The sequence below is a fragment of the Mobula birostris genome, chromosome 6, assembly GCF_030028105.1.
Source record: "Mobula birostris isolate sMobBir1 chromosome 6, sMobBir1.hap1, whole genome shotgun sequence".
In the NCBI taxonomy this organism is placed as follows: Eukaryota; Metazoa; Chordata; class Chondrichthyes; order Myliobatiformes; family Myliobatidae; genus Mobula; species Mobula birostris.
The window spans coordinates 197,327,438-197,352,704 of NC_092375.1; the positions used below are offsets into that span (position 1 = coordinate 197,327,438).

Here is a 25,267-nt window from a genome sequence, read left to right on the forward strand (position 1 = left end):
CCTTATGCAGAACACCATAAACGTTTACTTGCAGGTTGAGTCAGTGGTTAGGAAGGCAACTGCAATGTTAGCATTCACTTCAAGAGGTCTAGAATACAAGAGCAGGGATGTGATGTTGAGGCTTTATAAGGCACTGGTGAGGCTTCACCTTGAGTATTGCGAACAGTTTTGGACTCATTTAAGAAAAGATCTGCTGGCATTGGAGAGGGTTCACAAGGATGATTCTGGGAATGAGAGGGTATCAAACGAGGAACATTTGATGGCTCTGGGTCTGTTCATGCTGGAATTTAGAAAAATGATGGAGAATCTCATTGAAACCTTTCGAATGCTGAAAGTCCTAGACAAAGTTGATGTGGAAAGGATGTTTCCCATAGTGGGGGAGTCTAGGACAAGATGGCACAGCTTCAGAATAGAGTGTGTCCGTTTAAAACATAGATTCAGTGAAATTTCTTTAGCCAGAGACTGGTGAATTTGTGGAAGTTTTTTTTTTTTTTTTTTTTTTTACCACAGATAGCTGTGGAGGCCAGGTCGTTGGATGTATTGAGGTAGAGCTTGATAGGTTCTTGATTGGACATGGCATCAAAGGTTATGGGGAGAAGGCCTGGGAGTGGGGCAGAGGAGGGGATAAAAGGATTAACCATGATTGAATGGCAGAGCAGACTCAGTGGGCCAAATGTCCTAATTCTGTTCCTATGTCTTGAAGTCTTTTGGTCTTCTATAAACCTATTCCTACACCTCTGCTTACATTGTCTCTGTCCAGGAGATCAGAGATATTCTCCTTCAAAAAAAAAAACGGTGTTTCCCTTCCTCCACTATTGTTGCTACCCTTGCTCGCAACTCCTCCATTTTCCAAACATCCATGCTCTCCCCATCTTCCCACTGCCTTAACAGGGATAGAGTTCCTCTTGACCTCACAAAAATTGCTGGAGGAACTCAGCTGGCCAGGCATCATCTATGGAAAAACTTAGATTTTCCATCGATGCTACCTGGTCTGCTGAGTTCCTCCAGCATTTTGTATGCGTTGCTTGGATTTCCACCATCTGCAGATTTTTTCGTGTTCCTGTTCCTCTTGATCTCACCTGCCACCATGAGCCTCCACATCTAACATATCATTCTCCACAACTTCCACCATCTGCAACAGTGCCCTGCCACCAAACACATCCTTACCTCCCCCACCCACACACACAGTCTCCCTGTGCCACAGGGATTGCTCCATCCATGATTCTCTTGTCCATTCATCACTGACCCATTCATCTCCCTCCTGACACGCTCCTGCAAGCAACAAAAATGCTACACCTGCCTAATCAGCTCCTCCCTTCCCTCCACTCAGGGCCCCAGACAGTCCTTCCAAGTGAGGTAACACTTCGCCTGCAGAACTGTTGTGGTCGTCTGTTATATCTGGTGCACCTGAAGAGGCCTCCTCTATATTGGTGAGACCCGATGTAAATTGGGGCACCATTTTGTCGAGTACTTCCGCACCATCTGCCAAAAGCGGAATTTCCCAGTGACTAGCTGTTTTAATTTCTGCCCTCATTCCTGTTCCTACATTGTTTTGCCGTGATGAGGGCGCTCTCAGGGCAGAGGAGCAACAGCTTATATTTTGTTTAGATGGCCTCCAAACTCCTTCCCCTCCACCATCTTTTTATTCCAGTGGTCCCCCTTTCCCGTCCTGATAATGGTCTCAGCCCAAATGTCAAAATGTATTCATTTCCTTGGATGCTGAGTTCCTCTAGCATTTTGTGTATGTTGCTCATGATTGGAAACTTTGTGATTCACCATCTTAATATTTTATTAGGTTTGTGAGCTGTCTTTTAGACCAGCCAGAAGTGCTTGTAAATGGAGCAGGAGGAGGGCCTACAGGGAACACCATTTACAAACTATTTGTTAATGCACAGAGGGTAAGAATAAACTGAAATTGTGTATCTAGGTTTGATTCTGAAATTAGTTAGTGAATGATCTTTAAAATGGAATAAGGTACTTAATGAAGAAATGGAATACAGCATTTTTAAACACTATACTAAACAGAAACACATTGCCTGGCTTTTGAAAGCATCTTTGTAACTTACTGGAAGGGAGATTCACATATGTTGCAACACATATTTGGGTGTTACATTTCACTTTTACGATAATGTTCTGTGCAACACTCCTTGGACAATGTCACTTGAACCGTTCAACCTTTTTAAAAAAAATCAGCTGCCTAGTTTGTCTAGTACCATGCCTTACAGCAAGGTAAGATTATCTTTCTCCCTGCCTGTGTCAATTGTTCTTTCAAGGTAAGGTAGAATTTTAGGGAGGGATCAATTTCCCATTTTAAAAAATTGAACCGTTGGTTTGATTTTTGACATTAAAACAACAATCAGTCATGAGAAATTCATGATATTCACTATTTGTAAAGTGTTGTACAGGGATTGTAAACAAAAGTAACCTCACAAATACATTGTTAGACATTCTGCCCTAAGCTAAATGGACAGTGGTTTCACTGAATACAAACATTTTCAATTGAAAAGAATAATACTTCCCTACTTTTCAGAAGGAACAACATGTGTTTAGTTGCTCAAGTGACTGCTCTGTGTCAGAGTTGTTCAGATTAAGAATTGAACCAAATATTCTGCCATTGTCCTCATATGGTGAAGTGCATTTGGAATTTAAGTAATCCTATATCTAGTCTTATTGCTGTTCCTGCTTTACATTATAAGTGTTCTTTTGTTCTCTGTTCCTTATATATCTGGAGAACAAAACCAACTTCTTTTACCAAGAGAAATGCAACTGTACATGGATCGTAAAGTGCATGCCCTGTATTGTAACTATCAATATATTAGACAAGGACAGCCTTAAAAAGCAAGTCCTAAAATTCATGTTTCTCGTGTAAGTAAGGTCCAATGCCAGCAATGTGAATAAACAAACAAAAAAATGTCATAGTTGAAAGATTAACTATTCAGTGATAAATAATAATGAAAACTGCAACATGTATATACTGATCAGCATGTTATTTCTGAGGTGACAAGATGTGCATTTTTTCTTGCTGATCGACAGCTTGTTCATTTTAATGGATTCCACTGTGTAACCAAAGAAAACATACCCAGGATCTTTAAACATGATGCCCAAATGTAGCAATGGGCAGTTTGGCAAATACTTTCTTAGTAAAGGTCTGCATCTGAATAAGTTGTTTTTAGGTTTATACCCCTTTCATGAATTTAATAAAAAAGCACCTCTCGTAGATCATTACAGCCAGTAGTCTTTTTGGATAAATCTATGTAAACTTTGCTCCATGTAGTGGAGCTAGATTTGCCCATTCCTCGCAAAATTGCTCAAGCGGTGCTGGGTTAGTTGGGGAGCGGCAGAGGACAGCAATCTTGTGGTCTTGCCAGAGATGTTTGATCGGGTTAAGGTTGGGACTCTGGGCCACTGAAGGACATCAGTTTTCTTCATTTGGAACCAACCCTTGGTTACTCTGGCAGTACTGCTGAAAGACAGACTTCCTCCCCAGTTTAGCAGTATACATCATCCCATCAATTCTGACCGGATTTCTGAAAAGCATGCATGTAGCATCATGCTACCTCCACCATACTTTACAGCAGGGCTGGTGTTACCTGGCTGTTGTGCGGGGGAATTAAGGGTTATGGGGAAAAGGCAGGTAGGTGGAGATGAGTTCATGGCCAGATCAGCCATGATCTTATTGAATGCTGGAGCAGGCTCGACGGGCCAGATGGCTGCCTCCTGCTCCTATTTCTTACGGTTTTATGTTCTTATGTTCAGTATTAGATTTACACCACTCAGACCAAATAGTGTTGAGCCTTCCACGTCTTAATAGTATGTCCTAAGTGATGGTAGCATCATGCTATGGGGGTGCTTTTCTGCAGCAGGGACTGGAAATCTGGTGATGATTGATGGGAAGATGAATGCTGCTAAATAGAGAGAGAGAGAGAGAGCCTGGTTAAAATCTGATGGCGTCTGCCCAGAAAGCTTAAACTGGGGAGGAAGTTTGTCTTTCAGCAGGACAATGACCCAAAGCACACTGCCAGAGCAACCATGGAGTGGCTTCAAATGAAGAAAAATGATGTTCTTGAGTAGCCCAATCAGAGTCCTGACCTTAAATCTAACTAACATCTCTGGCAAGACCAAGATTGTTGTCTACTGGCACTCCCCAACTAACCTAGCACAACTTGAGCAATTTTGTAAGAAGGAATGGGCAAATCTTGTTCCATTACATTGTGCAAAGCTAACAGAGCCTGCTGGTTGTAATAGCTTTGAGATGTGGTTCAACCAAGTACTGAGCAAAGGGATGAATACTTTTGAACTACTGACATTTCAGTTCTTGAATTTTTAGTTTTTCATGCTTTACAATTTTCACTGTATATTTTTGGTGGGGGGTGCTCTGCTGTGGAGGAGAAAAAGGAGCATGTAATTCACATAAAAACTCAGTTAAGTTGATCAAAATTCCTTGGTTGTAATACAAGGGTTGTGGGATGAATACTTTTTCAGGGTACTGTATATAGTAACTGACGATGAATAACTTGTGTAAATAATGATAATTTTATCATGTTACTAAATAACTATGTTTTAGTGTTTTGTATTTCCTTGAGGTATTTTGACCTTTTGACCATCTGATTTGATTTTTCCTTTCATCATTGATTTTTTCCTAACACGACTTTTATTTCACCCCTTCTCAAGCTTTCTGAATCTACTGAAGAGGTAACAACCAACTGTTCTCTTCCAGCACCCTTCATGTCATGCCTCATGTAGATGCACATTTCTTTTGGGGAGAATGCATAAATGGCAGCCATGTAGCATTCGTTCCAGTTTGATTTCTCTAATTTCTATTTGTTGATATAACCCATCTGCTTTAATGGATCAGGCCATTTGGATAATATTTATCATTATAGAAGTTATTTCCCCATGGGTTTAAATACTATTGAAATGGAACCATTCATATTCTAATCCAGTTACAATTTTTCCTTTAACTTTCATAATGCTCACTCGCTGTTTAGCATTTGAACTTGTTTAGAATGTTCATTCAAACTTCATTTGGGGAAAGAGCATTCATTTTAAAAACTGCAAATCTGGAATTGGAGCTTGAGATATAGAGGTTTTTTTTTAAGTCCAAGCCTTCCGAAACAAAGTAATTTTATCAATATCAATTTTAGCATCTACATGTTTGGCTAATTTCAAATCCAGCTGTCACATGAAATTCTGTAGCTATAATTCTTGTTTTGAGTTATTTTTGTAAATAAAAGCTATCATTATCAATACTTTAGTAAATCAATTGCAACTACTGACCAGGTTTCTTTTCCTATATTGGTAAAAAAAAATCTCTTCTATCTTCAAGGCTCCAACTCTGAGTCCAGTTGATGATGAACCCGTAAAGCAAAGTTCTTCTGATGAGCACAAATCAAGTCCAGGAGCAGCATCAGAATTTCCTCTGCCAACTGGACGAGAAATAATTCTTCGGACAACTGTGCCTCGCCCTGCACCATACTCAAGGTCTTTACCACAACGCATGTACTGTGTTTTGTTAAAAGATGAATTCCGTCTAGCTGGTGCGTTTTCATCCGACACGTCATTCTTCTGATATAGATAATTTAATTAAAATATGGTCATTCACAACTATTTTGGTGTTGTTCCTACATTTTACACACTTTAGTAAATAAACATGCTTTAGCTGAAGTTGCTAAGTTTCTCAAAGTTAATCTAGTACTTCATTAATATTCAAGGACATGCACACTAGCAGTGATTCTGGTAAAATTTCACAATAGAAAGAATTTGGCAAAAGCAGAAATGTTTGAACAATGTTTCAAAACAAAAGTAACTGTAGTTATATATGATCAAATGTAAAATGTTACTTATAAACTTAACTCTGTATTGAATATGTCTGACAGTCATTACTTCATTGAATGGTCTGCTGAGTGCAGGACAGAACTTACTGCAGTCCTGGAGAGAGTTTGGAATGGCCACAAAAGATCCCAGCTTGTACCTTGTATTCAACAGTAGTATAAGTTTTCTGGTGTAGGTGCTTTAAAATATTTTTATTGCATCAATAAATCATACAAATTACAAATAGTATTGTAGTCAAAAATGTGGTTACAATTCAGTAATAGCAAAAATGTATTGCCTCTGCAGAGCAGAATTATTTGTTGTTTTAATTTATAAAAACAATGTTTGTTCAACAACTGAGCCCAAGTTGAGGTTCTGACCACCTTTAGTTTGATGAAAAGTAAACCTCTACCTGCATCCACAGCAAGAACACACAAAAGAAGGTAAGTTGCAGTGAATTTTTGGCTACTCAGACTCTGTTTAACAATGTATAATCACAATGCATTTTTTATCCATTGGAACATTCATGTTGCTCACAAGGAATTTGTTCTCTTTCACAATGTTGTGTATAAAATGATGAGAGGCATTGATCGTGTAAAGGATGACTGGAGACTTATCCTGATTGGAGAGGCTTTAATAAAGATGGAAGGTGGAGAGTAGATGGTTTGTGACAGTTGTGATTAGTGTGCAAGGGAGTGACAGCACTACCAGTGAGAGTAGGAAAGCACAAATTCAGCCTGACCTGCTTATTATCAGGGAAGTGAGAGCAGAAAATCGTACAAATTCTGAAAGAGATATTCAAATTTTCTTAAGCTTCTGAAAAATGTTACTTACTCAGATGGCAGCAGTGGTAAGCCAGGTAATCGGAATTCAGTTGAGCCTAATAAAGTGGCAGTGAAATTATTGCAATAAACCAAAGTGAAGAATTAATCTGCACCTGAATTAAGCAAGGGTAGCAAGCACATTTTAAATTGACTGTTTTCAAAGGATTAACTATTTGTGTCATTGCATGGTTGCTGCAGTTGACTTTAGTAAGGCCTTGACGAAGTTCAAAAGTGAGAACCTATCAAATTGGATCTGAAGTTGACTTGCTGTTTGGAGAAACATGATTATTTTTGTAATTGATCATCTTTGACTAGTGCTGGGATCCTTGCTGTTTGTTACTTACAGTATATAAACAATTTGGACTTGCAGATAAAGGTCTGGTTGGTAAGATGAGATAAGATGAAACCCTGGATCAGCTGTTCTGTGCGAGCAGCACTTGGCGCACGACACAGAGCTTGCATTGCTGGTGACCAACAGGAACTCAAGAAATGTAGCTACAATCTGCACAAAGTCACCAAGGCAACGAAACCACAAAATCTTGTTATTATTTGAGATAAGCCAATCAATGTAGTACATCTGCAAATTTAATTAGAGTGGAGCAGTGGATGGTGACAGTCATGGGTGTACAGAAAGTAAAAGAGGGAGCTCAGGACAGCCCTGGGGGGCTCTTGTGCTCTGGGTTAGAGGAGCAGAGGTAAAGGAGCCCACTCTTACCACTTGCTGACAATCTGAGCTGCACAAGGCAGGGTGAAGGCCCCTCTGACCCTCAACAAAGGTGCCCCTCAGGGCTGTGTCCTAAGCCCCCTCATTTACTCTCTGTATACCCATGATTGCATCGTCATCCACAGCTCCAATCTGCTAATTAAATTTCCTGACGATACTATGTTGATCGCAAATAATAAGAAGGCAGCCTACAGAGAAGAAGTCATCACCCTGACACACTGGTGTTAAGAAAGCAACCTCTCCCTCAATGTCGCAAAAACAAAGGAGTTGGTTGTGGACTACAGGAGCAATGGAGACAGGCTCACCCCTATTCACATGAATGGATCTGGGGTTGAGAGGGTGAACAGCTTTAAGTTCCTCGGTGTTCACATCACTGAGGACCTCACTTGGTGTGTACATACAGCTGGGTGGTGGAAAAAGCACAACAGTGCCTCTTTCACCTCAGATGGCTGAAGAAGTTCAACAGGAGTCGCCAGTTCCTAAGGACTTTGTACAGGGGCACAATTGAGAGCATCACTGCCTGGTATGGGAACTGCATTTCCTTCAGTCGTAGAGAAATACAGAGAGTGGTGTGGACAGCCAAGTGCATCTGTAGATGTGAACTTCCCATTATTCAGGACAGTTACACCAACAGGCGCATAAAAAGGGCCTGAAGGATCATTGGGGACACAAGTTACCCCAACAACAAACTGTTGCAGTTACTACCATCTGGGGAATGGTACCACGGCGTTAAAGCCAGGCCAAATAGGCTCTGGGGCAGCTTCTTCCACCAGGCCATCAGACTGATTAGTTCACTCTGATGCAATTATACTTCTGAGCTATATTTGAGTGTCCTGTTGTACATGCTATTACAAATTACTATAATTTGCACATTGTGCATTCAGAAGACGTAAAGACTTTTACGTATGTGACGGACGTAAGAAATAAAGTCAATTCACTCCGGATCCTGCCTGCTAGAATATTGGTCCCCCTCGGGTCCAGGTGCAACCGATCACTTTTGTACAGGTCACGCCGAACCCCAGACGTGATCCCAGGTGGCAACTCTCAGATGCCTCCTCTTGCTTAATCTCCCCTTGAAAAAGTCCCTTCTTTAGGCCATCAGGCCGCTGTTAATTATATGGTTACTTCACTAATCTCATCAACTCTGGAGCTTTGCCACCACTTCTAGTTCCTTTACACCACACTGTTCCTATACACTTGTATCCCCCATAAAATGGCAAAGTAAATTTATTATCAAAGTACATGTACTCCATGTCACCATATATAACCCTGACATTCATTTTCTTGTGGGCATACTCAATAATACTAATAACCACAACAGAATTAATAAAGACCATACTACAGGGTGGATAACTAGTGTGAAAAAGACGACAAACTGCAAATACAAAAATAAAGGGGGAAAAGATAATTATAAATAATAAAAAGTAAAGGTCGGTTGCATCTGGAGTTTCTCCGGTTAGCGGACAATTTCCCTCCACGCCTCTCTGACATAGTGGGGAACTGCGTACGAGGCAAGTCACAGCAGAGGTTTGCCATTGCCTTCTGCCGGGTGAGTTTCCGAAGAGATCACCAGCTCGTAACCCAGCACGGATGGAAAGTGTGCAGGGGAGCCAGCTGGATTCGTACTCGGGACAGACCGGCTGGTGGTGTAGTGGCATCAGCGTCGGACTTCAGGAAACGATAAATATTGACAAAATAAGATGGAGTCATGTCATTGTGTCATCAAGGTGTTTGCAGCAACAACCCTGCACTCCACATCAGTAAGGCCAAAGAGCTGATTGTGGGCTTAAAGTGTATGACAAGGGAACATCCACCAGTCCTCATAGAGGTATCTGAAGTAGAGAGAGTGATCAATTTCAAGTTCCTGGGTGTCAATATCTCTGAGGACCTAACCCGAAAGCAACATATTGATGCTGCTATAAAGAAAGCAAGGCAGCGACTATATTTCATTAGGCGACTGAAGACATTTGGTTTGTCTACTAAAACACTTGAAAGCTTCTACAAATGTACTGTGGAGAACATTCTGACTGGCTGCATCAACATCTGGTGGGGGGCGGGGGGCTACTGCACAACATTGAAGTAAGTTGCAGAAACTTGTAAGATTAGTCAGCTCTATCATGGGTACCAGCCTCCGTAGTATCCAAGATATCTTCAAGGAGCGGTGCCTTAAGACACCAACACCCAGGACATGCGATCTTCTCATTGTTACCATTGGGAAATAGGGACAGAGACTTGAAGACACATACTCAATTATTCAGGAACAGCTTCTTCCCCTCTATCATCTCGTTTCTAAATGGACATTGAACCCAGGAACACTACATACATACTGTAATTGTTTTTTTCTCTATATTTATTTGTCACAAATTTGAATTTGTATAAGGCATTGGTAAGGCCAAATCTGGAGTATTGTGTACAGTTCTGGTCACCAAATTATAGGAAAGATGTCAATAAAATTGAGAGAGTACAGAGGAGGTTACTAAAATGTTGCCTGGGTTTCATCTCCTAAGTTACAGAGAAAGGTTGAATAAGTTAGGTCTTTATTCTTTGGAGCGTGGAAGGTTGAGGGGGGACTTGATAGTGGTGTTTAAAATTATGAGGGGGATTGATAGAGTTGATGTGTTAGACTTTTTCCACTGAGAGTGGGGAAGATTCAAACGAGGACATGAGTTGAGAGTTATAGAGGACAAAATTTTAGGGGTAACATGAGGGGGAGTTTCCTTATTCAGAGAGTGGTAGCTGTGTGGAATGAGCTTCCAGCAGAAGTGGTTGAGGCAGGTTCTATGTTGTCGTTTAAAGTTAAATTGGATAGATATATGGACAGGAAAGGAATGGAGGGTTATGGGCTGAGTGCAGGTCGGTGGGACTAGGAGAGGGTAAGAGTTCGGCATGGACTAGAAGGGTCGAGGTGGCCTGTTTCCGTGCTGTAATTGTTATATGGTTATATATGTATTTCATTGTACTGCTGATGTAATGTTAACAAGCTTCATGATATATGCCAGTGATACTAAACTTGATTCTGATTCTGAAAGTGAGACCACAGGTTGTGGGAACAGTTCAGTGACAAATGAAGTTATCTCCTCTGGTTCAAAATCCTGATAGTTGACGGGTAATAACTGTTCTTGAATTTGGTCCAGTCACAAACAACAGAAAATCTGCAGATGCTGGAAATCCAAGCAACACACACAGAATGCTGGAGGAACTCAGTGGGCCAGGCAGCATCTATGGAAAAGAGAACAGTCAACACTTCAGCCTGAGACCTTGGCCCAAAACATTGTCTGCTCTTTTCCATAGGTACCACCTCTCCAGCTGACTTCCTCCAGCATTTTGTTTGTAGTGCTTGAACTGGTGGTGTGAGTCCTGAGGCTCCTGTAGCTGCTGCTTGGTGGTAGTGGCAAGAAGAGAGCATGGCCTAGGTGTTCGGGGTCCGTAATGATGTATGCCACTTTCCTGCAACAGCACTCCATGTAGTTGTGCTCAATGGTGTGGAGAGCTTTACCTGTCATGGACTGTGCCATATTCACTATTTTATGTAAGATTTTCTCTTCCAGGGCATTGGTGTTTCCATACCAAGCTGTGATGCAGCCAGTCAATATTCCACCACATATCCACAGAAGTTTGTAAAAGCTCTCGATGTCATGCTGACTTCTTGCAAACTTGTAAGGAAGTAGAGGCACTGCTGTGCTTTCTTTGCAAATTACTTAAGTGCTGGGCCCAAGACTGGTCCTCTGAAATGATCTAACACCAAAGAATTTAAATTTGCTGACCCTCTCCACCTCTGATGAGGATTGGTTCATGGACCCCAAGTTTCCTGTTTCTGAAGATAATCAGCTGGGGTCTTGCTGTAGAGTAGAGCAGGGGGTGAAGCACATAATCTTGTGGTGCAGCTATGCTGATGGAGCTTGTGGAGGAGATGCTGCCAATCCAAACTGACTGCGGTCTGCAAATGAGGAAATTGAGAATCCAATTGTAAAAGGAGGTATTGAGGCCAAGGTCTTGAAGCTTATTGATCAGTTTTGAGGGGATGATAGTATTGAATTCCAAGCTGTAGTTGATAAAGAAAATCCTGAATTATACAGCTTTGCTGTCCAGATGTTCCAGGATTGAGAGTATAGCTAATGAAATGACATCTGCTGTGTACCTGTTGTGCCAGTAGGCAAATTAGATCCAAGTTGCTTCTCGGGCAGAAGTTGATATATTTCATTATCAACCTCTCAAAACACTTAATCTCTATGGATGTAAGTGCTTCTGGATATAGTCATTGAAGCAGGTTACTATGTTCTTCTTAGGCTCAGTTTTAGACCATAAGACATAGGAGCAGAATTAGGCCATTTGGCCCATTGAGTCTGCTGTACCATTTCATCACGGCTTGATCCATTTTCCTTCTCTGTCCCAATCTTCTACCTTCTCCCTGTATCCCTTCATGCTCTGACCAATTAAGAAACTGTCAGCCTCTGCCTGAAATATACATAAACGCTTGGCCTCTACAGCTGCCTGTGGTAATGAATGCCACATTTACCACTCTCCAGCTAAAGAAATTCCTCATACTGTGGCTGACAAGAGAAATTAGGGATAGTATCAATTCCAAAGAAGAAGCATACAAATTAGCCAGAGAAAGTGGCTCACCTGAGGACTGGGAGAAATTCAGAGTTCAGCAGAGGAGGACAAAGGGCTTAATTAGGAAGGGGAAAAAAGATTATGAGAGAAAACTGGCAGGCAACATAAAAATGGACTGTAAAAGCTTTTATAGATATGTAAAAAGGAAAAGACTGGTAAAGACAAATGTAGGTCCCCTGCAGACAGAAACAGGTGAATTGATTATGGGGAGCAAGGACATGGCAGACCAATTGAATAATTACTTTGGTTCTGTCTTCACTAAGGAGGACATAAATAATCTTCCAGAAATAGTAGGGGACAGAGGGTCCAGTGAGATGGAGGAACTGAGCGAAATACATGTTAGTAGGGAAGTGGTGTTAGGTAAATTGAAGGGATTGAAGGCAGATAAATCCCCAGGGCCAGATGGTCTGCATCCCAGGGTGCTTAAGGAAGTAGCCCAAGAAATAGTGGATGCATTAGTGATAATTTTTCAAAACTCGTTAGATTCTGGACTAGTTCCTGAGGATTGGAGGGTAGCTAATGTAACTCCACTTTTTAAAAAAGGAGGGAGAGAGAAACCGGGGAATTATAGACCGGTTAGCCTAACGTCGGTGGTGGGGGAACTGCTGGAGTCAGTTATCAAGGATGTGATAACAGCACATTTGGAAAGCGGTGAAATGATCGGACAAAGTCAGCATGGATTTGTGAAAGGAAAATCATGCCTGACGAATCTCATAGAATTTTTTGAGGATGTAACTAGTAGAGTGGATAGGGGAGAACCAGTGGATGTGGTATATTTGGATTTTCAGACGGCTTTTGACAAGGTCCCACACAGGAGATTGGTGTGCAAACTTAAAGCACATGGTATTGGGGGTAAGGTATTGGTGTAGGTGGAGAGTTGGTTAGCAGACAGGAAGCAACGAGTGGGAATAAACGGGACCTTTTCAGAATGGCAGGCAGTGACTAGTGGAGTACCGCAAGGCTCAGTGCTGGGACCCCAGTTGTTTACAATATATATTAATGACTTGGATGAGGGAATTAAATGCAGCATCTCCAAGTTTGCGGGTGACACGAAGCTGGGCGGCAGTGTTAGCTGTGAGGAGGATGCTAAGAGGATGCAGGGTGACTTGGATAGGTTGGGTGAGTGGGCAAATTCATGGCAGATGCAATTTAATGTGGATAAATGTGAAGTTATCCACTTTGGTGGCAAAAATAGGAAAACAGATTATTATCTGAATGGTGGCCGATTAGGAAAAGGGGAGGTGCAACAAGACCTGGGTGTCATTATACACCAGTCATTGAAAGTGGGCATGCAGGTACAGCAGGCGGTGAAAAAGGCGAATGGTATGCTGGCATTTATAGCGAGAGGATTTGAGTACAGGAGCAGGGAGGTACTACTGCAGTTGTACAAGTCCTTGATGAGACCACACCTGGAGTATTGTGTGCAGTTTTGGTCCCCTAATCTGAGGAAAGACATCCTTGCCATAGAGGGAGTACAGAGAAGGTTCACCAGATTGATTCCTGGGATGGCAGGACTTTCATATGAAGAAAGACTGGATGAACTGGGCTTGTACTCATTGGAATTTAGAAGATTGAGGGGGGATCTGATTGAAACGTATAAGATCCTAAAGGGATTGGACAGGCTAGATGCAGGAAGATTGTTCCCGATGTTGGGGAAGTCCAGAACGAGGGGTCACAGTTTGAGGATAGAGGGGAAGCCTTTTAGGACTGAGATTAGGAAAAACTTCTTCACACAGAGAGTGGTGAATCTGTGGAATTCTCTGCCACAGGAAACAGTTGAGGCCAGTTCATTGGCTATATTTAAGAGGGAGTTAGATATGGCCCTTGTGGCTACGGGGGTCAGGGGGTATGGAGGGAAGGCTGGGGCGGTGTTCTGAGTTGGATGATCAGCCATGATCATAATAAATGGCGGTGCAGGCTCGAAGGGCCGAATGGCCTACTCCTGCACCTATTTTCTATGTTTCTATATCTGTTCTAAAAGGACACCCGTCTATTCTAAGGATGTGTCATCTGGTCTTAGACACTCCTACATAGGAAACAACCTCTCCACATCCACTCTATCGAGGACTTTCACCATTCAATAGGTTTCAATGTGGTTACTCCTCAGTCTTCTGAATTCCAGTGAATACAGGCCCACAGCCATCAAATGCTCTTCATGTGACAAGCCCTTCAAAGCCGGGATCATTTTTGTGAAACTCCTTTGAACCCCTTCCAGTTTCAGCACATCCTTTCTAAGATGAGGGGCCCAAAACTGCTCACAATACTCCAAGTGAGGTCTCGCCAGTGCTTTATAAAGTCTTAACACGACATCCCTGCTTTTATATTCTAGTCCTTTTGAAAGTTTACCACCTTGAGCTGAGAAAATATAGTAATAAATAAATAGTGAGTCCAAAGTTGTTGGACCAATTCAATGATGGGGCAAGTGAAATTGAGTGAAGTTATCACCTCTGGTTCAAGACCCTCATAGTTGAGGGGTAATAACTGTTCTTGAACCTGGTTGTGGGAGTACTGAGGCCAACCACAGAAATACCAGTGAGTTCATGCTGGAGAGAGGCCATTTACCTACTGTGTGTGGGAGAAGATCTACTCAGTCATCCAGCCTGAAGATATATTAGTTTCACTACACAGAGATAGTTCATCTGCTCTGACTGCAGGAAGTGATTCATCTGGCATCTACAGTCTGTTTAAGTTATATAAGAAAATTCACAGGAGTGACAGGCTGTTCACCTGCTTCAAGTGTGGGAAAGGATTCACAGTCATCTCACTTGCAGACACAGCAGTGATTTCACAGAAGGGAGAGACAGTTTGTCGGCTCTATCTGTGGACAGGGCTAATCTCTATCATCTCATTTGCTGACACACCAGTGAGTTCAGTGGAGAAAAGCCATTCACCTGCTCTGAATGCAGGAAGGTAATAACTTGGTCATCCAACCTTCTGACACCAGCAAGCTCACATGAGACAGACCATTCAGCTGTTCCGTGTGTCCGAAGGGATTCAATAGTTCATCCTTCCCGAAGAGACAGCAGCGAGTTCCCTCTGTGAAGAACTCATTCACCTGCTCAGACAGTGGAAATAGATTTTCTGTTTTGTCTAACCTCCAGGCACACCAGCGATTTCACAGTGGGGACAGACTGTTTATCTGCTTCATCTATGGTAGGGGATTCACTTGGTCATACAACCTACAAGTACACACTGGGGAGAGGCCGTTCACATACTCTGAATGTGGGAAGGGATTCACTTGGTCATCCCACCCGCAGGCATACCAGCGAGTTCACAATGGGGAGAGGCCATTCACATACTCAGAATGTGGGAAGGGATTCACTGGGTCATCCCACCTGCAGACCTACCTGTCAGTTCTCACTGGGGAGAGACTGTTCACCTGTTCAGTTTGTGGGAAGAGATTTACTCAGTTATCCCACCTTGTGAGGCAGTAGCGAGTTCATACTGAGAGGCTGCACAATTGGCCTGTGTGAACAAAGGCTTTCTCCATCATCCCAACTGCTCAAACAGCAGCAGGTTCACACAGGGAGGCAATTTAAATAATTCTATATTAATTATTCAACCTTTACAGTTGGTGAATCCAGTCATAAGTTGAAGAGTGACTGTTGGTATCAGATTCTGCAGTTATTGCTGTTGTTCATCACTGGTCACCGGGAGCAGTTTGTTCTGATTATATTAGCCTTTAATTAACCTGGAGTTAAATATTATAGATCTGTCAATAAATAAATCAGTGCCAATTTATATTAAAAGTTTGTGTTTCTGGTTTCTTACTGACTGTAAAATGTACAATAGAGAGACCAGTCTGTCTAGCGGTCCCTGTCAGTATTCCTGTTCAGTCTCCTCCCAGTACCCTGTAACGATGTTCTTTTCTTTTCTCTTCCTCTGTTGACTCAACTTCCCCTTAAATCCATTGTGTGTGTGCTCTATATATTCAACATTTGGAGATCTCCTGTATTTTATATCAACAGTTGTAAGTGGATTGGACTTTGGCATTTGACACACAGCATGCCTGTTGGAAAAGATTCTTAGAGATAGGACCTGTGGACATTTAGAGAATCATGGTCCGATCAGGGACAGTCAGCATGGTTTTGTGAATGGCAGAACGTGTCGAACAAGCCTGATAAGAGTTCTTTGAGGAGGTGACCACGCATATGGATGAGGGTAGTGCAGTGGATGTGATCTACATGGATTTTAGTAAGGCATTTGACAAGGTTCCACACAGTAGGCTTATTCAGAAAGTCAGAAGGCATGGGATCCAGGGAAGTTTGGCCAGGTGGATTCAGAATTGGCTTGCCTGCAGAAGGCAGAGGGTCGTGGTCGAAGGAGTACATTCGGATTGGAGGGTTGTGACTAGTGGTGTCCCACAAGGTGGGACCTCACCTTTTTGTGATTTTTATTAATGACCTGGATGTGGGGGTAGAAGGGTGGGTTGGAAGTTTGCAGACAACACAAAGGTTGGTGGTGTTGTAGATAGTGTAGGGGATTGTCGAAGATTGCAGCAAGACATTGATAGGATGCAGAAGTGTGCCGAGAAGATGGAGTTCAACCTGGAGAAGTGTGAGGTGGTACACTTTGGAAGGACAAACTCCAAGGCAGAGTACAAAGTAAGTGGCAGGATACTTGGTAGTGTGGGGGAGGAGAGATACCTGGGGGTACATGTCCACAGATCCCTAAAAGTTGCCTCACAGGTAGATTGGGTAGTTAAGAAAGCTTATAGGGTGTTAGCTTTTTACGTCGAGGGATAGAGTTTAAGAGTCACAAGGTAATGATGCAGCTCTATAAAACTCTGGTTAGGCCACACTTGGAGTACTGTGTCCAGTTCTGGTCACCTCACTATAGGAAGGATGTGGAAGCATTGGAAAGGGTACAGAAGAGATTTACCAGGATGCTGCCTGGTTTAGAGAGTATGGATTATGATCAGAGATTAAGGGAGCTAGGGCTTTACTCTTTGGAGAAAAGGAGGATGAGAAGAGACATGATAGAGGTGTACAAGATATTAAGAGGAATAGATAGAGTGGATAGCCAGCACCTCTTCCCCAGGGCACCACTGCTCAATACAAGAGGACATGGCTTTAAGGTAAGGGGTGGGAAGTTCAAGGGGGATATTAGAGGAAGGTTTTTTACTCAGAGAGTGGTTGGTGTGTGGAATGCACTGCCTGAGTCAGTGGTGGAGGCAGATACACTAGTGAAGTTTAAGAGACGACTAGACAGGTATATGGAGGAATTTAAGGTGGGGGGGGGGTTATATGGGAGGCAGGGTTTCATAGTCATACTTTATTTATCCTGGGGGAAATTGTTTTTTGTTACAGTTGCACCATAAATAATAAATAGTAATAGAACCATAAATAGTTAAATAGTAATATGTAAATTACGCCAGTAAATTATGAAATAAGTCCAGGACCAGCCTATTGGCTCAGGGTGTCTGACCCTCCAAGGGAGGAGTTGTAAAGTTTGATGGCCACGGGCAGGAATGACTTCCTATGATGCTCTGTGCTGCATCTCGGTGGAATGAGTCTCTGGCTGAATGTACACCTGTGCCCACTCAGTACATTATGTAGTGGATGGGAGACATTGACCAAGATGGCATGCAATTTAGACAGCATACTCTTTTCAGACACCACCATCAGAGGGTTCAGTTCCATCCCCACAACATCACTGGCCTTACGAATGAGTTTGTTGATTCTGTTGGTGTCTGCTACCCTCAGCCTGCTGCCCCAGCACACAACAGCAAACATGATAGCACTGGCCACCACAGACTCGTAGAACATCCTCAGCATCGTCCGGCAGATGTTAAAGGAACTCAGTCTTGTCAGGAAATAGAGACGGCTCTGACCCTTCTTGTAGACAGCCTCAGTGTTCTTTGACCAGTCCAGTTTATTGTCAATTCGTATCCCCAGGTATCTGTAATCCTCCACCATGTCCACACTGACCCCCTGGATGGAAACAGGGTTCACAGGTACCTTAGCTCTCCTCAGGTCTACCACCAGCTCCTTAGTCTTTTTCACATAAAGCTGCAGATAATTCTGCTCACACCATGTGACAAAGTTTCCTACCGTAGCCCTGTACTCAGCCTCATCTCCCTTGCTGATGCATCCAACTATGGCAGAGTCATCAGAAAGCTTCAGAAGATGACAAGACTCTGTGCAGTAGTTGAAGTCCGAGGTGTAAATGGTGAAGAGAAAGAGAGACAAGACAGTCCCCTGTGGAGCCCCATTGCTGCTGATCACTCTGTCGGACACACAGTGTTGCAAGCACACGTACTGTGGTCTGCCAGTCAGGTAATCAAGAATCCATGATACCAGGGAAGCATCCACCTGCATCGCTGTCAGCTTCTCCCCCCAGCAGATCAGGGCGGATGGTGTTGAACGCACTGGAGAAGTCAAAAAACATGACCCTCACAGCGCTCGCTGGCTTGTCCAGGTGGGCGTAGACATGGTTCAGCAGGTAGACGATGGCATCCTCAACTCCTAGTCGGGGCTGGTAGGCGAACTGGAGGAGATCTAAGTGTGGCCTGACCATAGGCCAGGGCAGCTCCAGAACAAGTCTCTCCAGGGTCTTCATGATTGGGAGGTCAATGCCACCGGTCTGTAGTCATTGAGGCCGCTGGGGCGCGGCGTCTTCGGCACAGGGACGAGGCAGGACGTCTTCCACAGTACAGGAACCTTCCGGAGCCTCAGGCTCAGGTTGAATACATGGCGAAGTACTCCACATAGCTGAGGGGCACAGGCTTGAGCACCCTGGTACTGACACCATCTGGTTCTGCAGCCTTGCTTGGGTTGAGACGTTTCAGCTGTCTTCTCACTTGTTCAGCTGTGAAGCCCACCGTGGTGGTTTCGTGTGGGGAAGGGGTATAGAAACATAGAAAATAGGTGCAGGAGTAGGCCATTGGGCCCTTCAAGCCTGCACCGCCATTTATTATGATCATGGCTGATCATCCAACTCAGAACCCCGCCCCAGCCTTCCCTCCATACCCCCTGACCCCCGTAGCCACAAGGGCCATATCTAACTCCCTCTTAAATATAGCCAATGAACTGGCCTCAACTGCTTCCTGTGGCAGAGAATTCCACAGATTCACCACTCTCCGTGTGAAGAAGTTTTTCCTAATCTCGGTCCTAAAAGGCTTCCCCTCTATCTTCAAACTGTGGCCCCTCGTTCTGGACTTCCCCAACATCGGGAACAATCTTCCTGCATCTAGCTTGTCCAATCCCTTTAGGATCTTATACGTTTCAATCAGATCCCCCCAGTCTTCTAAATTCCAACTAGTACAAGCCCAGTTCATCCAGTCTTTCTTCATATGAAAGTCCTGCCATCCCAGGAATCAATCTGGTGAACCTTCTTTGTACTCCCTCTATGGCAAGGATGTCTTTCCTCAGATTAGGGGACCAAAACTGCACACAATACTCCAGGTGTGGTCTCACCAAGGCCTTGTACAACTGCAGTAGTACCTCCCTGCTCCTGTACTCGAATCCTCTCGCTATAAATGCCAGCATACCATTCGCCTTTTTCACCGCCTGCCGTACCTGCATGCCCACTTTCAATGACTGGTGTATAATGACACCCAGGTCTCGTTGCACCTCCCCTTATCCTAATCGGCCACCATTCAGATAATAATCTGTTTTCCTATTTTTGCCACCAAAGTGGATAACTTCACATTTATCCACATTAAATTGCATCTGCCATGAATTTGCCCACTCACCCAACCTATCCAAGTCACCCTGCATCCTCTTAGCATCCTCCTCACAGCTAACACTGCCGCCCAGCTTCGTGTCATCCGCAAACTTGGAGATGCTGCATTTAATTCCCTCATCCAAGTCATTAATATATATTGTAAACAACTGGGGTCCCAGCACTGAGCCTTGCGGTACTCCACTAGTCACCGCCTGCCATTCTGAAAAGGTCCCGTTTATTCCCACTCGTTGCTTCCTGTCTGCTAACCAACTCTCCACCCACACCAATACCTTACCCCCAATACCGTGTGCTTTAAGTTTGCACACTAATCTCCTGTGTGGGACCTTGTCAAAAGCCTTCTGAAAATCCAAATATACTACATCCACAGGTTCTCCCCTATCCACTCTACTAGTTACATACTCAAAAAGTTCTATGAGATTCGTCAGACATGATTTTCCTTTCACAAATCCATGCTGACTTTGTCCGATCATTTCACCGCTTTCCAAATGTGCTGTTATCACATCTTTGATAACTAACTCCAGCAGTTTCCCCACCATCGACGTTAGGCTAACCTGAGACCATTTGAGCGTCGGCACAACATTGTGGGCCGAAGGGCCTGTACTGTACTATGTACTATTGTATGTTCTGTGATATCGAGTATATTGTTTGTGAGAGCTTTCTGCTAAGTTTTCTACGTTAAAAAAAAGCATTAGCTGTTTCAAAGCATACAAGATCATAAGACATAGGAGCAGAATTAGGCCATTTGGCCCATCGAGTCTGCTCCGCTATTCAATCATGGCTGATCCTTTTTTCCCCTCCTCAGCCCCACGCCTCAGCTTTCTCCCCGTAACGTTTGATGTCGTGTCGCATCAAGAAGCTATATGGGGCCGAACCAATGCCAGCAGACATCTTCAATGGCACAGTACCTACCCAGACACCTCCGCGCTTCAGAACTCCCCTCCGGCGACCAGACGCCAACACGCGCAGGCGTAGAGGATGCCGAAGCGCGCATGCGTTCAGCTGACAAAGGGCTCCGGGGGCTTGGCGGGCAGCAGGTAGGTAGGAATGAGCCCGAGTTTGGGCTCGGGATCGGGATTACGGTTTCATCAGCACTGGTGTTCGCACGCCGACTGAGGGACAATTACCGTGAGCAGCCGACACACTGTGGCCACGCAGTCCCGGTCTCAGCCCCACGGGCCGTCACCGAGCCCCCAGGAGTGAGCGAAGGTGACCGCGCCATTTCCATACCGTACGCGCGGTCCTGTGGCCTTCACGGGTGGCTGGGTCTCTCGGTGGTGCGGTTCTCTGGGTATACAGGCAGCCATGGATGATGCTCCCGACTTTTTCTGGAAGTGCATGCGCAGGAAATTAGATCTTGCAAGCACTGACAAGCTCCTGGTATCTAAATCCAAGGAACAAAAATATAGGCTGAAGTTAATCTCGGATGAAGAGCCTTCCAGTCAGTGAAAAAGTCAATTAGTTCTAGAAACATAGAAAACCTACAGCACAATACAGCTCCTTCGGTCCATAAAGTTGTGCCGAACTTGTCCCTACCTTAGAACTACCTAGGCTTACCATAGCCTTCTATTTTTCTAAGCTCCATGTAGCCATCCAGGAGTCTATCGTTTCCGCCTCCACCACCGTTGCCGGCAGCCCATTCCACGCGCTCACCACTCTCTGCGTAAAAAAAAACACAACTTACCTCTGACATTCTCTGTACCTACTTCCAAGCACCTTGAAAATGTGCCCTCTCATGCTAAGCCATTTCAGCCTTGGGAAAAGGCCTCTGACTATCCACATGATCAATGCCTCTCATTACCTTGTACACCTCTGTCAGGTCACCTCTCATCCTCCATTGCTCCAAGGAGAAAAAGTAGAGTTCACTCAACCTATTCTCATAAGGTATGCTCCCCAGTCCAGGCAACATCTTTGTAAATCTCCTCTGCACCCTTTCTATGGTTTCCACGTCCTACCTGTAGTGAGGCGACCAGAATTGAGCACAGTACTCCAAGTGGGGTCTGACCAGGGTCCTATATAGCTGCAACATTACCTCTGGGCTCTTAAACTCAATCCGACGATTGAGGAAGGCCAATGTACTGTGTTATGTAACCCTAGGGTTCATATTTTCTGTGGACTGTCACTTTAAAACGTCGGGAGAATGAGACTGACTTTTGGACACTGTTTGAGCTGCTCCAGAGAGAGAGCTGGAGTTATTTGATGGGCAATCGATGTTATGGTTTCTCTGCAGCTTGTTTTGATTATACAAGGACACACAGACACATACAGTTATAGTCAAGATGGATTTGGTCAATGGAAGACACCAGTGAGTCGGTTGCTGGTTTAAACTTTCAGCAGCCCAAAAGGGGTGAGTTGGGATCGATCCTGAGTATTGATAAATGACTCTCACAAGTGTTCAGCAACTGGAACAAGTTTGCAGGAAGAGAAGAAAGGAGAGATAGGTTTGAAACAGAAGAAACCTAGTGACAAAGAGATCACTGTTTGGACTCTCTAAGTAGCCCATGAGGGTGAGTTTGTTTTCATTCGACTACAAAAGTGTGATTGTCACTTAGTTAATCCACAGGAGTGAGTTCTCTGGTGAGGGAAAACCTTTGTGAATACCACATGTGTATCTACCCCTTGTTTGGGTGTGGTAGTTCACTAAAGAAAGGCACCCCTGTGGCAAATCACTGTTGGAGTTATTTCATATGTCTTGGAACTGGATAAGTGGCTATCACGTTGTGTGTTTGGGGGTAACCTTGTGTAATCTACTGGTGTGTCGACCCTTGCCTGGTTGGTGGTTCCCTTGAAGAGGGTCCCCTTTGTGATGAGCTGCTGTTGGTGATAATCCATACCTGGATTCGGTTTGAGTATCCTGTGGCCACCACTTTGGGATGACCTGCAGCTGAATTTGGGTGTGGTACCACTTGTGTTGAAAGGGTATTCGTTGACGATCACATTCGGTGATATTTCATGTGTGGAGTGGAATACCTTCGGAGATAAACCTACTACTATTGTTATCTTGTATTGCTGGCGTAGAATATCGACGTAATTGCCTTCTCACAACATTTGCCTTTGGATTATAAGCATCTCTCTCTCCAACACTACTCAACTCAGTAACACAAACCAAACAGACTTCATTTACCCATCATCGTAAGACTGTATCCATTACCTCCTAAGCTTGAAGAAGCTTGGCTTTTATATTTCCACACTTATGAGGAGGAGAAGATGGCAGCGCGACGCAGCTTGCGCGGCCACTCCGGTGAATGATATCTGTAATCTGTCAAGTAGGGTACCGTGCACAATCCTGATTTGATGGAGACAGACGTGAGAGAAGGGAGGAGCATCTGGAGAAACTTCTGAAATGCCTTTTTTGCTGCCGCTGGTACTGTGTGATCCAGAATCTCCGTAGGGGAAGGCCCCGAATCCTCGGCTTTGCTTGTTGCTCAGTGGCTGGGATGGGGTCGGAGCGCTCGGCAGAGATGGTGCTCAATGCTCGGTGTCAAAGGGCTGGTCAGAGGCTCAAAGTTTTCGGATGGACTCAGTGTCAGCTGGGGTCGGGTGCTTCCAATGCATCAACAGTTGTCGGTGCCTGGCGGTTTATGGCAGAGAGAGTTTCTCTCTTCTGCCGCCTGCTATCGGGGACTATCGGGAGTCGATCGGAGCCTTGAGACTTTTTTTTTACCGTGGCCATGGACTGCTCTTTACCAAATTATGCTATTGCTTTGCACTGCTGTAACTATATGTTATAATTATGTGGTCTTGTCAGTGTTAGTCTGGTTTGTTTTTTTTTTGTGATATCACTCTGAGGAACATTGTATCATTTCTTAATGCATGCATGCATTTCTAAATGACAATAAACGAGGACTGAGTGTCCTCATAATCTAAACTAATATATGCATGAACTTTGCTAACCTGTTTAATTTATCGGATTTTTATGTTACTGTATTGCGTAGTTACTAATAGAATAGCTTTAGTTAACAGCAATACCAGACTCCAGCTGTTCCATTTCTGCTGGTTCTTTAACCCGTTACGGGGTACGTAACAACTGTATGCCTTCTTAACCACAGAATCAATCTGCTTAGCAGCTTTGAGTGTCCTGTGGACTCGGACCCCAAGATCCCTCTGATCCTCCACACTGCCAAGAGTCTTGCCATTAATGCTATATTATGCCATCATATCTGACCTTCCAAAATGAACCACTTCACACTTATCTGGGTTGAACTCCATCTGCCACTTCTCAGTCCAGTTTTGCATCCTATCGATGTCCTGCTGTAACCTCTGACAGCCCTCCACACTGTCCACAACACCCCCAACCTTTGTGTCATCAGCAAATTTACTAACTCATCCCTCTACTTCCTCATCTGGGTCATTTATAAAAATTACAAAGAGTAGAGGTCCCAGAAAAGATCCCTGAGGCACACCACTGGTCACTGGGCTCAATGGAGAATATGACCCAGCTACAACAAATCTTTGGCTTCTGTGGGCAAAACAATGTCCCCTTGGATCCCATGCCTCCTTACTTTCTCAATAAGCCTTGCATGGGGTACCTTATCAAATGCCTGCTAATATCCATATACACTATATCTACGGCTCTACTTTCAATGTATTTAGTCACATCCTCAAAAATTTCAAAAGCACGACCTGCCTTTGACAAAGCCATGCTGACTATTCCTAATCATATTATGCCTCTCCAAATGTTCATAAATCCTGCCTCTCAGGATTTTCTCCAGCAACTTACCAACCACTGAAGTAAGACTCACTAGTCTATAATTTCCTGGGCTATCCCTACTCCCTTTCTTGAATAAGGGAACAACATCTGCAACCCTCCAATCCTCCGCAACCTCTTCCGTCCACATTGATAATGCAAAGATCATCGCCAGAGGCTCAGCAATCACCTCCCTCTCTTCCCACAGCAGCCTGGGGTATATCCCATCCGGTCCCAGTGACTTATCCAACTTGATGCTTTCCAAAAGCTCCAACACATCCTCTTTGTTAATATCTACATGCTCCAGCTTTTCAGTCCGCTGCAAGTCATCCCTACAATTGCCAAGATCCTTTTCCGTAGTGAATACTGAAGCAAAGTATTCATTAAGTACCTCTGCCATCTCCTCTGGTTCCGTACACACTTTTCCACTGTTACACTTGATTGGTCCTATTCCCTTATGTCTTATCCTCTTGCTCTTCTCATGTCCCCTTCTGGCTCTCCTAATTTAATTCTTAAGCTCCTTCCTACTAGCCTTATAATCTTCTAGATCTCTATCAATACCTAGTTTTTTAAACCTTTCGTAAGCTTTTCTTCTTGACTAGATTTACAACAGCCTTTGTACACCATGATTCCTGTACCCTACCATCCTTTCCCTATCTCATTGGAACGTACCGATGCAAAGCCCCGTGCAAATATCCGCTGAACATTTGCCACATTTCTTCCGTACATTTGCTTGAGAACATCTGTTTCCAATTTATGCTTCCAAGTTCCTGCCTGATAACCTTATATTTCCCATTACTCCAATTAAATACTTTCCTAACTTGTCTGTTCTTATTGCTCTCCAATGCTATGGTAAAGGAGATAGAATTGTGATCACTCTCTCCAAAATGCTCTCCCACTGAGAGATCTGACACCTGACCA

General features: G+C 43.8%; 2 protein-coding genes across 5 annotated transcripts in view; both read left to right on the top strand.

Annotated features, from left to right (window-relative positions):
* Positions 1-6,057, top strand: part of LOC140199685 (rab3 GTPase-activating protein catalytic subunit-like) — a 71,570-nt gene extending 65,513 nt beyond the window's left edge. For both annotated transcript variants that reach the window (XM_072262165.1, XM_072262166.1), the window contains exons 7-8: positions 1,796-1,898; positions 5,327-6,057. In XM_072262165.1, the coding sequence (XP_072118266.1) occupies positions 1,796-1,898; positions 5,327-5,569 (346 nt within the window). In that variant the 3' untranslated portion in view covers positions 5,570-6,057. The remainder of the gene's footprint in view (positions 1-1,795; positions 1,899-5,326) is intronic.
* Positions 6,058-6,144: 87 nt separating this feature from the next.
* The window catches only part of LOC140199683 (uncharacterized), a 30,777-nt gene continuing 11,654 nt past the window's right edge, over positions 6,145-25,267 (top strand). Inside the window, exons 1-2 of one of the 3 annotated variants that reach the window (XM_072262158.1) lie at positions 6,145-6,254; positions 20,465-20,696. The gene's annotated coding sequence lies outside the window, so the exon portion shown is untranslated. The other 2 variants (XM_072262159.1, XM_072262162.1) reach the window with 2 other exon arrangements.